Source organism: Leucoraja erinacea, unplaced genomic scaffold, assembly GCF_028641065.1.
Source record: "Leucoraja erinacea ecotype New England unplaced genomic scaffold, Leri_hhj_1 Leri_140S, whole genome shotgun sequence".
Taxonomy (NCBI): domain Eukaryota; kingdom Metazoa; phylum Chordata; class Chondrichthyes; order Rajiformes; family Rajidae; genus Leucoraja; species Leucoraja erinaceus.
Genome location: NW_026575682.1, coordinates 242,648 through 258,305, shown reverse-complemented (window position 1 = coordinate 258,305; position 15,658 = coordinate 242,648). Strand labels below are relative to the sequence as shown.

Sequence of the window (15,658 nt, the reverse complement as noted above, 5' to 3'; positions counted from 1 at the left end):
AGCCCTAGGGTGCGTCACTTACAAGATGTGTAACTTGCACCCTTCGCTCCCGAGCCCCAAGGTGTGTCATTCACATTTTTCCTCCCCAGGCCCCAAAGTGTGTCATTCATACTCTACCACCAGGCCCTACGGTACGTTACTCAGACTCTGCCCCTGTGGAACACGGTGCGTCATTCACACTCTTACCCCCTTCTCTCTCTCTCTCTCTCTTTCAGCAGAGACCCCAAAGACGTGCCCATGGCTGCCCGCTGTTGGTGCCCGCCCTTGGTGCTGATCTCCCTGCTGCTGCTGGCCCCTCGTGCGGCCTCCAGCGTGTGCGGGACAGGCACGGCCAATGAGTGCAAAGCTGCGACCCCGATGCCGGGGGTGGAGAAGGTGGGCGAGGGCTTTGACGTGGTCCACATGCGTGGGACGGGCACCTGGGTGGTGGACACCCGGTCCTGGCAGTTGCGGGGTGGGGGCTGCACACTGTGCCACAACGATCAGCTGGGGGGCAAGCGTCAGCGGCTGCCCCAAGCCGTGGAACACTGGCAGTCGGCGACGGACTGTCGGCGTCACCTGTCCGGCCAGACCTACGATTCAGCGGAGGAGGTAAGCAAGTCGGAGAGCAGCGGGCTGGACAGCAGCTGGAGCTCCCACCTGGACGTAGAGCACAAGGATATGTCTGCCGCGGTCTCTGCTGCCGGCTCGCTCTCCCAGCAGGCCGAATTTGCCCGGCAGAAAGCCTCCAGCGACCGATACAGTTTCAGCCGCCTGTCCTTCAGCTGCCGCCTGTACAAGGCACGACTGGGCCACCAGCCACCGCTGCACCCGCACCTGCAGAAGCGTCTGCACAACCTGCCCCGTACCGGTGGCACCAGCGAAGCCAACCTCCTCTACAGCGACTTTCTGCACACCTTTGGCACCCACTATGTGGTGGCCGTGGATCTGGGCGGCTCCTACACTGACCTCACCGCCCTCCGCACCTGCCAGATCGCCCTCAACGGGCAAACCCTGGAGGAGGTGAGTTCCCTGACCCCAGACCATGAACCCCCGCCCTCGGCCGTGAATCTTGACCTCTCAACCCCAACTGTTAACTCCAAACTTGACCTTTGAACCTCAACCCTTAACTCCAAACTTGATCCATGACCTCCACCCTCGACCATGAACCTTGACCCCGAACATCAACCCTTAACTCCAAAGTTGACCCCTCATGGTAGGCGGACCAGAAGATCAAGATGCACGGGATTTACAGTGACTTGGTCGTATGCATTCAGAACTGGCTTGCTGATGGAAGGCAGGCAGTTGTGGTGGAAGGTGGGGGTCTGTGAACAGTGTGGTTCCGCAGAGATCTCTACCTGGACTCTGCGGCGCATGAGAGATAGATATATATTTATATGTATAAATAACTTGGACTTTAACATGGACAGGTTGGTTAGTAGATTTACAGATGACACCAAGATTGCTGGGGTCCCAGTCTGTAATGAAAGCTGTCAAAGTTTACAGCTCATAGATCGTATAGAACGTATGTGGAATTCATTGCCACTGAAGGCCAAGTCGATGGATATTTTTAAGACAGGGAGAGATAGATTCTTGTTTAAGAAGGAACTGCAGATGCTGGAAAATCGAAGGTACACAAAAATGCTGGAGAAACTCAGCGGGTGCAGCAGCATCTACGGAGCGATGGAAATAGGCAACGTTTCGGGCCGAAACATCTGAAGAAGGGTTTTGGACCGAAACGTTGCCTATTTCCTTCGCTCCATAGATGCTGCTGCACCCGCTGAGTTTCTCCAGCATTTTTGTGTACCTAAAGATAGATTCTTGATTGGAGAAATGGCAAATGGAGTTTAATCTGGATTAAAATCTGATTTAATTTGGAGGCTTGGATAGAGTGGATGTGGAGAGGATGTTTCCACTAGTGGGAGAGTCAAGGACCAGAGGCCATAACCTCAGAATAAAAGATTCAAGATTCAATTTAATTGTCACTTGTACCAATTAAATTTGAGTTACTCCAAAGGATGCTCCTTTAGAAAGGAGGAATTTCTTTAGTCAGAGGGTGGTGAATCTGTGGCAATCTTTGCTGTGGAGATCATTGGATATTTTTAAAGGCAGGGTTTGACAAATTCTTGATTTTTTACAGGTGTCAGGGATTTATGGGGAGAAGGCAGGAGAATGGGGTTGAGAGGTTAAAGATAGATCAGCCATGATTGCACGACTAGATGGGCCGAATGGCCTAATTCTGCTCATTGAACTTGTGGATTTCTGATCTGAGCAAGTGTGAGGTACTGCACTTTGGGAGGTCACAGATAAGGGGGGTGGGGGCTTATGTACAATTAATGACATAGCTCTTAACAGCATTGATGTACAGAGGGATCTTGGGGGCCCAAGTCTGTAACACCCTGAAAGTGGCAACACAGGTAGATAGAGTGGTAAAGAACTATAATATGTTTGCTTTCATAAGTCCGAGACTTGAGCACAAGAGTCAGGAAATCATGATGCACTTTGGTCAGGCCATACTGCAGTTCTGGTCACCCCATTACAGGAAGGATGTGGAGGCTTTGGAAAGAGTGCAGAGGAGGTTTACCAGAAATGATATGTGTACATAAGCAAGCTGCACAATCTGGAGTTCAAAGTCATCTTTAGTCTGTACACATAGTATAGCGGTGCAGCAGGTTGTTAGTTGTCAGTTCAGGAAGTGTAGGTTAGTATAAAGCATACAGTAGGGTGGGGTTAGTGATACTATTTCTACTATGATTGGTTCACATACAATAACCATTCTACATTAGGCACAAAATGCTGGAATAACTCAACGGATCGGGCAGCATCTCTGGGGAAAAAGAATAGGCAACTTTTTGAGTCGGAACCTTTCTTCAGAATGAAAGGAGAGGAAGTAGGGGCCAGAATAATGTTTGGATCAGTTGGTATTAGCTTCAGGATGAGGTTACACAAACTTGGATTATTTTCCCTGGATTCGCAGATGTTGTGGGAGACCTGGTGGAAGTACGAGAGGCATTAGATAGGGTAGACAATCAGAGCCTTTACCCTACGATGGAAATATCAAATACCAGAGGACATAGCTTTGAAGTGAGATGAGCAACGTTTAAATGAGATGTGTGGGTCAAGTTGTACGGATGTGGGGGGACTCCATTGAAACGTACAGAATAGTGAAAGGCCAGGATAGATGTGGAGAGGATATTTCCACTAGTGGGAGAGTCATGGACTAGTGGTCACAGCCTCAGAATTAAAAGACGTTCTTTTAGGATGGATATGATCAGGAATTTCTTTAGTCAGAGGTGGTGAATGTGTGCCACAGAAGGCTGTGGAGGCCAAGTCAGTGGCACACATTAGTACGGGATAAATAGATTCTTTATTAGAAGTTATGGGGAGAAGGCAGGAGAATGAGGTTAGGAGGAAGAGGTAGATCAGCCATGATTGAATGGCAGAGCTGAATACAGGGGCCGAATGGCCTAATTCTGCTCCTATCACATGATCTTATGAAGTCTATTTTTACACAGAGGATGGTGGGCGACTGGAATGCGCTGCCAAGGGTGGTGGTGGAGGCAGATACGATAGTGGTGTTTAAGAGGCGTAACTTGGATAAGCACATGGCTATCAGGCAATAGAAGGATATGGATTGTGTGCAGGCAGAGAAGAGTTGGTCTTGGGATCTTGTTCAGCACAAACATTGTGGGCTGAAGGGCACGTTCTTGTGCTTTATGACCCTTGACACAAACACCTGACCCCTCCCAGACTGGCCCAATGACTGCAGACACCAATGGTAGATATTAACAACAGATCACCGACCTTAAAACTGACCCCTCCCTCACTCTCCCACGGTGCTCCCTCAACCCCCTGCCCTCCCTTCCCCTGATGCTCCCTCACCGTCACCCTCTCCACACTCCCTCAACCCTTTCTCTCTCTCTCCCTCGGCGTTCCCTCACTCTTCCCTCTCAATCCCCCAGCACTCCCCCACCTTTCTCTCCTCCCCGATCGCGCCCACATCCCCCTGTCTCCCCTTGATGCTTCCTACTCCTACTGTTTGCTTCCTGTCTGTCAGCCAGTTCTCCATCCACATCACTACTGAACCCCCAATACCGTGTGCTTTAGGTTTGCATACTAATCTCTTATGTGGGACCTTGTCGAACGCCTTCTGAAAGTCCAGATATAACACTGTTTCTGCCTTATCCACTCTACTAGTTACATCCTCGAAAAATTCTATAAGATTGTCAGACATGATTTACCTTTCATAAATCCATGCTGACTTTGTCCAATTATTTCACCACTTTCCAAATGTGCTGCTATCCCATCTTTAATAACTGACTAGAATTTTCCCCACTACCGATGTTAGACTAACTGGTCTGTAATTCCCCGTTTTCTCTCTCCCTCCCTTTTTAAAAAGTGGGGTTACATTAGCTACCCTCCAATCCTCAGGAACTTCTCCAGAATCTAAAGAGTTTTGAAAAATTATCACTAATGCATCCACTATTTCTGGGGCTACTTCCTTAAGTACTCTGGGATGCAGCCTATCTGGCCCTGGGGATTTATCGGCCTTTAATTCATTCAATTTACCTAACACCACTTCCCGACTAACCTGGATTTCACTCAGTTCCTCTCATTTCATTTGGTCCCCTGCTATTTCCGGCAGATTATCTGTCTTCCTTAGTGAAGACAGAACCAAAGTAGTTATTCAATTGGTCTGCCATGTCCTTGTTCCCCATGATCAATTCTCCTGTTTCTGACTGCAAGGGACCTACATTTGTTTTAAGTAATCTTTTTCTCTTCATATATATAAAATCTTTTGCGGTCAGTTTTTATGTTCCCTGCAGTTTTCTTTCATAATCTATTTTCCCTTTCCTAATTAAGCCCTTTGTACTCCTCTGCTGGAGTCTGAATTTCTCCCAGTCCTCTGGTAGGCTGCTTTTTCTGGATAATTTGTATCCTTCATCCCTATCCCTCTCTATTTCCCTTCCTCCATCCCCTGACCCTCCCTCACTCCCCCGTCTCTCTCCCTCACTCCCAGGTGAAAGACTGCCTGGAGGCGGAGGTGCAGCTGAAGATGGCGGGCAAGGTGGACTCTGGCGCCAAGTGGCAACAATGCCGCCAAGACCGCAGCAAGATGGAGGGCAAGCTGACCTTCCACCAGACCTATAGCGAACGCCTCACGACGGTGACGGGCGGCAGCCTTGGCAGCATGGACAACCTCTTCAACCCCTCTTCCTCCTCTGACTCCTTCTACTTCTACTCCAACTCCTCCCTCTCTACCTCCTCCCCCTCCTCTGATTCCTTCTCCTCGTCCCCCTCCTCAGACGAGTCCATCTCGCCTTCTCCCTCCATCTCCTCCTCCTTCCTCTCCTTCTTCTTGCCGTCCTCCATCTCCAACCCCCCCTCCAAAGACTCCTTACCTTCCTCCGATGACTCTTCTGACTCAGACTCCCCCTCCAACTCCAAACATTCCTCCTCTAACTCCCTCCCCTCCTCCTCCAACAACTCCCTACCTTTCTCCGACTCCTTCTTCGCCTCCTCTTCCCCCGGCGGCTCTTCGGCCTACACCTCCTGGCTGTCCTCGCTGCCCGCGCACCCTGGGGTGCTGCACCGCAAACTGGAGCCGCTCCACCTGCTCCTGCCCTCCAACGACCCGCGGCGGGGCCTGCTGAAGGCGGCCATCAGCCGCCACATCCTGAAGGCGGGAGAGAAGGCGATGATGAATCAATGCCGCGGGGTCGGGACCGAGCCGTGCCCGGCGGGCGGCAAACCTGACCCGAGTAGGCCCTGCAGCTGCCGTTGCCAGGGGCAACCGGGGGTGAGCGCCGACTGCTGCCCCCGCCGGCGGCGCTGGGGGGCGCTGCAGGTGGAGGTCCAGCGGGCTCGCGGGCTGTGGGGCGACCACTTTACGCGGACGGACGCCTATGTGCGCCTGCGCGTGGGCCCGGCGGGAGCCACCGCGTCCACCGCCGTCGTGTGGAACAACAACAACCCCGTGTGGGGCGTCACTCTGCACCTGGGCCAGGTGAGTCTGGTCCACGGCCCCCACGGCGACACCGTGCTCACCGTCCAGGTGTGGGACCGCGACAGCGGCTGGGACGACGACCTGCTCGGCTCGTGCCAGGTGCGCCTGTCCTCCGGCCACCGCGATCGCGTGTGTGACCTGAAGCACGGTAGCCTCACCTACTCGTTCACCCTCACCTGTGGCCCGCACCTGGGCGGCGACCTGTGCCAGGAGTACATGCCCGGTAGATGAGACCCTACCCGCCTCTCATTTTCCCCTCATCCCCACCTATCATACTCACCATCCCCTCGCCTGCCTCATCCTCCCCTCCCTCCTCCCCTCACCTGTGGCCCGCACCTGGGCGGCGACCTGTGCCAGGAGTACATGCCCGGTAGATGAGGCCCTACCCGCCTCTCATTCTCCCCTCATCCCCACCTATCATACTCACCATCCCCTCACCTGCCTCACCCTCCCCTCCTCTTCCTTATTCCCCTCCCTCCTCCCCCTCCCCTCACCTGTGGCCCACACCTGGGCGGCGACCTGTGCCAGAAGTACATGCCCGGGAGATGACACCCCACCCCCCCTCATCTGCCTCATCATCCTCTCCTCATCCTCCTCTGCTTCACAATTCCCTCTCCTCCCTCTTCCTCCCTCTATCTCCCTTCCATTTCTCCTTCTTTCTCACCTCCATTCCTCCCTCATTTTTCCCTCCCTCATCTCCCCCCTCCCCTCCTTCACTTCCTTTATTCTTCCCTAAACCTCCCCTCCATCGTTCTTCCCTCATTCTCCCTCATTCTCCCTTCATGCTTCCCTCCCCATCCCTCCCCCCTCATTCTCCCCTCCCCCTTATCTTCCCTTCCTTAACTCCCTCTCCCATCTTCCCCTCTTCCCGTGAATCTTCCTCTTCACACCCAGCCCCCGCCAATGCTTCTCAATGCTAAATATTACAACTGTTTTTAATCCTGATTGTGATCAAATAAAATCAATGTTATGCTGAAAGACGGCCTGAACTTTATTGACCCGTGTATGACGGGGTGAATGCACAGAGTATTTTACGCACAGCAGGAGAATTGAGAACCTGAGAGGCAAATGGAGGGGGATAATGCATGGAAGATTGTGGGTGATGGGGAACGGGTACAGAGGTACCTGGGCCAGGCAGAGTGTTGCTATGTTGTGGCCGACTCTCTCCAGCTGAGGGTTAAGGCCAGCACTGAGCAACTGGGAATTTATTATTGTTGGGGCCTGTGATGGAACGATGCAGTAGTTTAGTTTAGAGATTCAGCGCAGAAACTGGCCCTTCGGCCCACCGTGTACTTGCCGACCTGTCATCACCCCGTACACTACCACTATCCTACGCACACTAGGGACAATTGTATGATGTTCACCTAGTCAGTTAGGCTACAAACCTGTATGCCTTTGGAGTGTGGTAGGAACCTGGAGAAAACCCATGCAGGTCACGGGGAAAACGTGCAAACTCCGTACAGACAGCACCCGTAGTCAGGATCGGACCTGGGTCTCTGGCACTGTAAGGCAGCAACTCTACTGCTGCACCACCGTGCCTTCCTAACCTCCAGAACCTGAATGTAGACATAAAAAGCTGGAGTAACTCAGCGGGTCAGCAAGTATCTCTGGAGAGAAGGAATAAGTGACATTTTGGATCAAACTGAGGGTCAGGGGTGTGGAAAACTATGAAAAGGTACAGAACAGATCAGAGCTGTCACTGATGACCAAGGAAAGGTGGAGACCACAATGGTCCATTGTTGGCTGGGGATAAGGTGATAATGAAGGGATGCGAACAGTGAAATTCATGACTCGTTATCACCTTCCTCACAGCCAACAATAGACCATTGTGGGCTCCACCTTTCCTTGGCCATTGTTGCTGACTTTGATTTGTCCTTTTGCACATCTTTCATGCATTTTTTCTATGTTCCTTTTCATATCCCTCGTTTCCCTCTCCCCTGACTCTCTCAGTCTGAAGAAAGGTCACGTATTCCTTCTCTCCAGAGATGCTGCCTGTCTCGCTGAGTTACTCCAGCATTAATCTGGCAAATAAATGTATTTAAAAGATTTCTTAAGACAGTTTGTAAAGTATTGACTCCTGCAGCCACAAACATTTCACTTGCACGACACCATCGAGGTCTCTTAAGTAATATTTTCATGGCATCATCGTAACTTCAAGTAACCCTTACTTTCCCCCTCTCTCCATCCCTCTCCCTTCTCAGTTCTCCAACCAGTCTGACTGTCTCCCAACTACATTTTGTCACTGCTTTCTCCCAGCTAATAATGATCTATTCTACATTTTCATCAGCTTTGTCCTGTTTTCACACCTTACACTTCCTTATCATTATATCTCCCTTATTAAAGAGGTAATAATGGGGCATTTGGATAGCAGTAAAAGGATTAGTCCAAGTCAGTATGGATTTATGAAAGGAAAATCATGCTTGACTAATCTTCTGGAATTTTTTGAGGATGTGACAAGTAAAATGGATGAAGAGGCCGCAACTGTTTACCATATATACTAATGATTTGGAAGTGGGAATTAAAGGTTGAAAGGTTCTTTATTAGTCACATACACCATAGGTGTAGTGAAATGCTTCTTGCCAATGCAGCACATAAAAAAAAGAATACAGACATAATAATAATAAAGAGATTTAAACATAAAAAAACATCCCCCCACAATGGTTCCCATTATGAGTGATGGCACAATGTCCAGTCCCCATCCCATGTCCACCCATAGTCGGGCCTATTGAGGTCTCCGCCATTGCCTTTACGGAGGCCTGATGTTCCAGGCCGTTCTTGCCGGGTGATAGTGCTCCGGCGTCAGGAGAATCCTCTCAGCAGCTTGCGAACTCTGGAACGGCCGCTTCCTTACTGGAGACCGCGGCTTCCGAAGCAAACAAATTGTCCCTGGCGTGTTGGATACAACTGGTGTATGGTAGACTGCTGGTCGGTGTGGACTTGGTGGGCCAAATGGCCTGTTTCTATATATATATATATGTTTTACATTATATCTTAATTTCATTTAACCATATACGGCTAAATATGTGGCATTATTTTCGTCTTGTTTCTATAGTCAAAGGGTAAGGTTGATTGATTTATTTATGCACAGAACAGTGATGGAAGTCTGACTCCGCTTGCCTGGTTTCTATGTTTTTGTTTCTCTCTATATATGCATAGCAGCATGAATTATTTGAATATACTATGAATGTAATATAATTATATCTGAATATAATATGAATATACTAAGGTCATTCATGTGCTGCACCTGTTGATCAGAGCAATGGCTATACTGTGGAATGTTATTAGGAATGTAATTTAGCCTAACCTTATTCATAGCTAATCCAATTTTAAGCATAAATGTTGCATTCAAGTTAAAAGACTCGCTGTAGTATGCACCAGGTTGCACAATTTCAAGCTGAAAAATGCAAAAGCTCTCTACCGTGCTCTATCCCCACCTATTCTGTCCACTAACATTTCCCTCACCACCCTCCATACCAACTTCGAGCCTCTCACCTGCCTCTTTCCTGTAATAGATCCCACCCCCCTGCCAATCTAGTTTAACCCCTCCTGTGTGGCATTAGCAAACCATCCCCCCAGGATGTTGGTCCCCCTTAATTCCGGAAACCAGAGCACCCGGAGGAAACCCACGCAGTCACAGGAAGAACGTACAAACGTTGGTGCTGGAGAGGTAATGTGGCGGATGTAGACTGCATGGACTAACTTCACCCAGGCAGGTGGCGAAGTTCCCTTTTAGAGACATAGAAAACAGGTGCAGAAATCAGCCATTCGGCCCTTCGAGTCAGCACCGCCATTCATTATAGTCATGGCTGATCATCCATAATCAGTACCCCGTTCCTGCTTTCTCCTCATATCCCTTGATTCCTTTAGCCCTAAGAGGTAAATCGAACTCTCTCTCGAAAACATCCAGTGAATTGGAATCTGGAATCCACTGCAGAGGATTCCACAGATTCACAACTCTCTGGGTGAAAAAGTTTCAATCCTAAATGGCCTACCGTTTATTTTTAAACTGTGACGCCTGGTTCTGGACACCCCCAACATGGGGAACATTATTCCTGGATCTAGCCTGTCCAATCCCTTGTGAAGTTTATATGTTTCTATAAAATCCATTTTCATCCTTCTAATAATGTGTAGGAAGGGACTGCAGACGCTGTTTTAAACCGAAGATAGACACAAAGTGCTGGAGTAACTCAGCGGGACAGGCAGCATCTCTGGAGACAAGGAATGGATGACGTTTCGGGTTAAGACCCTGCTGTATTTTGTGTGTTCTGTTGCTTTTTATTGGTATGACTGTATGGCAAATGAAATTCCTCGTATGTTGCAAAACATACTTGGCAAATAAAATATGATTCAGATTGTAATGATGTAGTCTTTACGCTGACTGGTTAGCATGCAACAAAAGCTTTTCACTGTACCTCAGTAGACATGACAATAAACTAAACTCAACTCCCTCTTGCCTGCCCCAACCCCTTGCATTATCGGGGGAGAGAGGAGGGGGAGGGGGAAGAGGGAGAGGGGGAGGGAGCTCTTTATTTTATTTATCTCTATCTAGGTCACAAGAGTCTTTATCCCAGGCTAGAGGAATCAAGACCAGGGGACTTCGGTTTAAGATGAGGGGAAACTCAATAGGAACCCGAGGGGCAACTTTTTCACAGACAAAGTACAGGGTGGTGGGTGTATGGAACGAACTGCAAGAGGATGTAGGAGTTACTATAACGATGTTTAAAAGACATTTGGACAGGAACATGGATAGGAAAGGTTAGAAGGATATGGGCCAAACGCAGGCAGGTGGGACTAGTGTAGGTGAATCTCTCTGCCCCCCTGCACTCTCCTAGATCCCTCTGTTTTGACTGTCTGCCCGATCTATGTGCTCCTTACACATTAAGGGCGGCACGGTGGCGCAGCGGGAGAGACCCGGGTTCGATCACAACTACGGGTAAGTCTATATGTTCTCCCCGTGACATGCGTGGGTTTTCTCCGAGATCTTCAGTTTCCTCCCACATTCCCATTTTAATTGGCTTGGTGCAAGTGTGAAATTGCCCCCAGGTGTGTGCAGGGTGGTGTCAATGTGCGGGGACCCCGCTCGGCGCTGAATCGGTGAGCTGAAGGGCCTGTTTCCTCGCCGTCCCTCGAAAGCTAAAACCTAACTCAAACCCCGTTTTAAATGTTGTCCCCCCCCCCCCCCCTTCTTTTCACCTTCGAGCTGGTCTTTGGGGGTGAGGTGGTGACTCTAACCCTGACAGGTCATACATCGACAGGTCATGCCCGACAAGTCATACATCGAGCTCCCGATCCTCACTAGCAGGTGAGTGTGTACTTGGTAGATGGGACGGGGAAAGGAGTAGGATCAGTATCAGCACAATTACTATATTAAACTTTTAATCTTCAGATGTCCTGGTTCAAGCTAAAACTAAAGACAAATAATAATCTTCTCACAGATTCCCCTGCAAGTATCTCTGTCACTCCTTTAAAATATGCCCCCTCTTTGAACAAGCTCTTAAACATCGCATCTGAATCAGTTTCCATTTGATTACACTGCTTGAGGATGTTCATCTACATGTTCAATTAATAAAACAACGAGATTGGGGACATTTCTATTCAACCTGAATTTGGGGGGTGGCGGGTGGTGAGAAATAGTCAGTGAGGCAAACAAACATAATAGTTGATTGGCAAATGACAATAGTGCTACCTTCCCAATATTTAACTGAGGAAATAATGGGTTATCGGGGCTGTATGTTGTGACAGACAGCCTGACACCTTGCATGTCATTTTAATATTACACTTGTCCCATCCCCATGGATATTCCAGATTAATAAATTAAGGTTTTGTCAACTAATTACAAATCAGGCTAATTACAAATCAACAACATTAGCCAACTCCGAAACACGAAGCGCTGAGCATTGGGATCCAGACATCACGGACAACTGGCCTCAGTTCCCCGCTCACATCTGGCAGTGCTCTCCGTCTGAACTAGGGGCCGCGGAGCGTTTTTGAAAGTGGGGAGGCTGAGCAATCACTGATCACCGGCCTTGGGGATACCCGGCTAGGGAGTGGAGCAACCGAGTGGGGAAAGGGTGTGGAAGGGGGGGGGGGGGGGTGTCCCCCCTCCCAGGGTAGGGACCATTTGAAATTTGATGTATTAAAATCATGTTTTAGTGCATTGTAGAAGTATGATTTCAATGTTGTTTGTATGAAGTATTTTTAAGAGGTAACCTTTTCCACACAAAGGGTGGTGGGTGTAGGGAGCAGGTAAGAGCATGAGAATTTGTCCAAATGCGTGACTCTCACCCTCAAAGCGTGAGAGTTGGCAGCCCTGTTGTATAACCTATCCCTCAGAATACTCTGTAGTTCCAACTACAGATGTTAAGCTCACTGGCCTATAGTTCCAGGCATTTTCCCAGCAGCACTTCTTGAAAAGAGGCACAAATTTGCCATCCGCCAGTCTTCCGACACCTCTCCTGTATTTAAGGACAATGTCAATTTCAAGCAGGGATCCCGCAATTTCCTCTCTGGTTTCCCACAATTTTCCTTGGATATATCTGATCAGGCCCAGGAGATTTGTCCACCCCACACTCACACTCTTCCCCTCCGAGCCCTACGGTGCGTCACTCAAGTCAAGTCAAGTCAAGTTTATTCGTCACATACACATACGAGATGTGCAGTGAAATGAAAAGTGGCAATGCTCGCGGACTTTGTGCAAAAGACAAACAAACAAACAACCAAACAAACTACAAACACAATCATAAACACGCACATATTCTTTTACATATTAAATATTGGAAGGAAAAACGTTCAGTAAAGTTAGTCCCTGCTGAGATAGGCGTTTCCAGTCCGAATGGCCTCTGGGAAGAAACTCCTTCTCAACCTCTCCGTTCTCACGGCATGGCAACGGAGGACCGTAGCAGCTGGAACAGTCCGTTGCTGGGGTGGAAGGGGTCCCCCATGTTATTATTGGCTCTGGAGTTGCACCTCCTGATGTAGAGTTCCTGCAGGGGGGCAAGTGAAGTTCCCATAGTGCGTTCAGCCAAACGCACTACTCTCTGCAGAGCCATCTTGGCCTGGGCAGAACAATTCCCAAACTAGATGGTAATGTTTCCCGGACAAGATGCTTTCCACAGCCGGGACAAGTTGCGTAACTTGCATGCTTGGCCCTGGGCCCCAAAGTGTGTCATTCCTCAGGATCTGCATTACTCGGACTCTGCCCCTCTGGAACACGGTTCGTCATTCACACTCTTACCCCCTTCTCTCTCTCTCAGCAGAGACCCCAAAGACGTGCCCATGGCTGCCCGCTGTTGGTGCCCACCCTTGGTGCTGATCTCCCTGCTGCTGCTGGCTCCTCGCGTGACCTCCAGCGTGTGCGGGACAGGCACAGCCAATGAGTGCAAAGCTGCGACCCCGATGCCGGGGGTGGAGATGGTGGGCGAGGGCTTTGACGTGGTCCCCATGCGTGGGACGGGCACCTGGGTGGTGGACACCCAAACCTGGCAGCTGCCGGGTGGGGGCTGCACACTGTGCCACAACGATCAGCTGGGGGGCAAGCGTCAGCGGCTGCCCCAAGCCGTGAAACACTGGCTAGTTCTACCTTCCCAATATTTAACTGAGGAAATAATGGGTTATCGGGGCTGTATGTTGTGACAGACAGCCTGACACCTTGCATGTCATTTTAATATTACACTTGTCCCATCCCCATGGATATTCCAGATTAATAAATTAAGGTTTTGTCAACTAATTACAAATCAGGCTAATTACAAATCAATAACATTAGCCAACTCCGAAACACGAAGCGCTGAGCATTGGGATCCAGACATCACGGACAACTGGCCTCAGTTCCCCGCTCACATCTGGCAGTGCTCTCCGTCTGAACTAGGGGCCGTGGAGCGTTTTTGGAAGTGGGGAGGCTGAGCAATCACTGATCACTGGCCTTGGGGAAACCCGGCTAGGGAGTGGAGCAACCGAGTGGGGAGAGGGTGTGGAAGGGGGGGGGGGGGGGGGGGGTGTCCCCCCTCCCAGGGTAGGGACCATTTGAAATTTGATGTATTAAAATCATGTTTTAGTGCATTGTAGAAGTATGATTTCAATGTTGTTTGTATGAAGTATTTTTAACAGGTAACTTTTTCCACACAAAGGGTGGTGGGTGTAGGGAGCAGGTAAGAGCATGAGAATTTGTCCAAATGCGTGACTCTCACCCTCAAAGCGTGAGAGTTATCAGCCCTGTTGTATAACCTATCCCTCAGAATACTCTGTAGTTCCAACTACAGATGTTAAGCTCACTGGCCTATAGTTCCAGGCATTTTCCCAGCAGCACTTCTTGAAAAGAGGCACAAATTTGCCATCCGCCAGTCTTCCGACACCTCTCCTGTATTTAAGGACAATGTCAATTTCAAGCAGGGATCCCGCAATTTCCTCTCTGGTTTCCCACAATTTCCCTCGGATATATCTGATCAGGCCCTGGAGATTTGTCCACCCCACACTCACACTCTTCCCCTCCGAGCCCTACGGTGCGTCACTCAAGTCAAGTCAAGTTTATTCGTCACATACACATACGAGATGTGCAGTGAAATGAAAGTGGCAATGCTCGCGGAAAAGACAAACAACCAAACAAACTATAAACACAATCATAACACACATATACCTTTACATATTAAATATTGGAAGGAAAAACGTTCAGTAAAGTTAGTCCCTGGTGAGATAGGCGTTTACAGTCCGAATGGCCTCTGGGAAGAAACTCCTTCTCAACCTCTCCGTTCTCACGGCATGGCAACGGAGGACCGTAGCAGCTGGAACAGTCCGTTGCTGGGCTGGAAGGGGTCCCCCATGTTATTATTGGCTCTGGAGTTGCACCTCCTGATGTAGAGTTCCTGCAGGGGGGCAAGTGAAGTTCCCATAGTGCGTTCGGCCAAACGCACTACTCTCTGCAGAGCCATCTTGGCCTGGGCAGAGCAATTCCCAAAACAGATGGTAATGTTTCCCGGACAAGATGCTTTCCACAGCCAGGACAAGTTGCTTAACTTGCATGCTTGGCCCTGGGCCCCAAAGTGTGTCATTCCTCGGGATCTGCATTACTCGGACTCTGCCCCTCTGGAACACGGTTCGTCATTCACACTCTTACCCCCTTCTCTCTCTCCCTCTCTTTCAGCAGAGACCCCAAAGACGTGCCCATGGCTGCCCGCTGTTGGTGCCCGCCCTTGGTGCTGATCTCCCTGCTGCTGCTGGCCCCTCGCCCGGTCTCCAGCGTGTGCGGGACAGGCACGGCCAATGAGTGCAAAGCTGCGACCCCGATGCCGGGGGTGGAGATGGTGGGCGAGGGCTTTGACGTGGTCCACATGCGTGGGACGGGCACCTGGGTGGTGGACACCCGGTCCTGGCAGTTGCCGGGTGGGGGCTGCACACTGTGCCACAACGGTCAGCTGGGGGGCAAGCGTCAGCGGCTGCCCCAAGCCGTGAAACACTGGCTAGTGCTACCTTCCCAATATTTAACTGAGGAAATAATGGGTTATCGGGGCTGTATGTTGTGACAGACAGCCTGACACCTTGCATGTCATTTTAATATTACACTTGTCCCATCCCCATGGATACTCCAGATTAATAAATTAAGGTTTTGTCAACTAATTACAAATCAGGCTAATTACAAATCAATAACAGTAGCCAACTCCGAAACACGAAGCGCTGAGCATT

At 49.8% G+C, this 15,658-nt stretch overlaps 1 protein-coding gene across 10 annotated transcripts in view; it reads left to right on the top strand.

Moving 5' to 3' along the window:
• Nucleotides 1-210: 210 nt before the first annotated feature.
• The window catches only part of LOC129715792 (perforin-1-like), an 82,652-nt gene continuing 67,204 nt past the window's right edge, over nt 211-15,658 (top strand). For 8 of the 10 annotated variants that reach the window (XM_055665647.1, XM_055665650.1, XM_055665651.1 and 5 more), the window contains exons 1-2: nt 211-1,002; nt 5,000-6,085. In XM_055665647.1, the coding sequence (XP_055521622.1) occupies nt 238-1,002; nt 5,000-6,085 (1,851 nt within the window). In that variant the 5' untranslated portion in view covers nt 211-237. Of the gene's footprint in view, nt 1,003-4,999; nt 6,086-10,117; nt 10,251-15,658 lie in introns of those variants that run through there. The other 2 variants (XM_055665653.1, XM_055665652.1) reach the window with 2 other exon arrangements.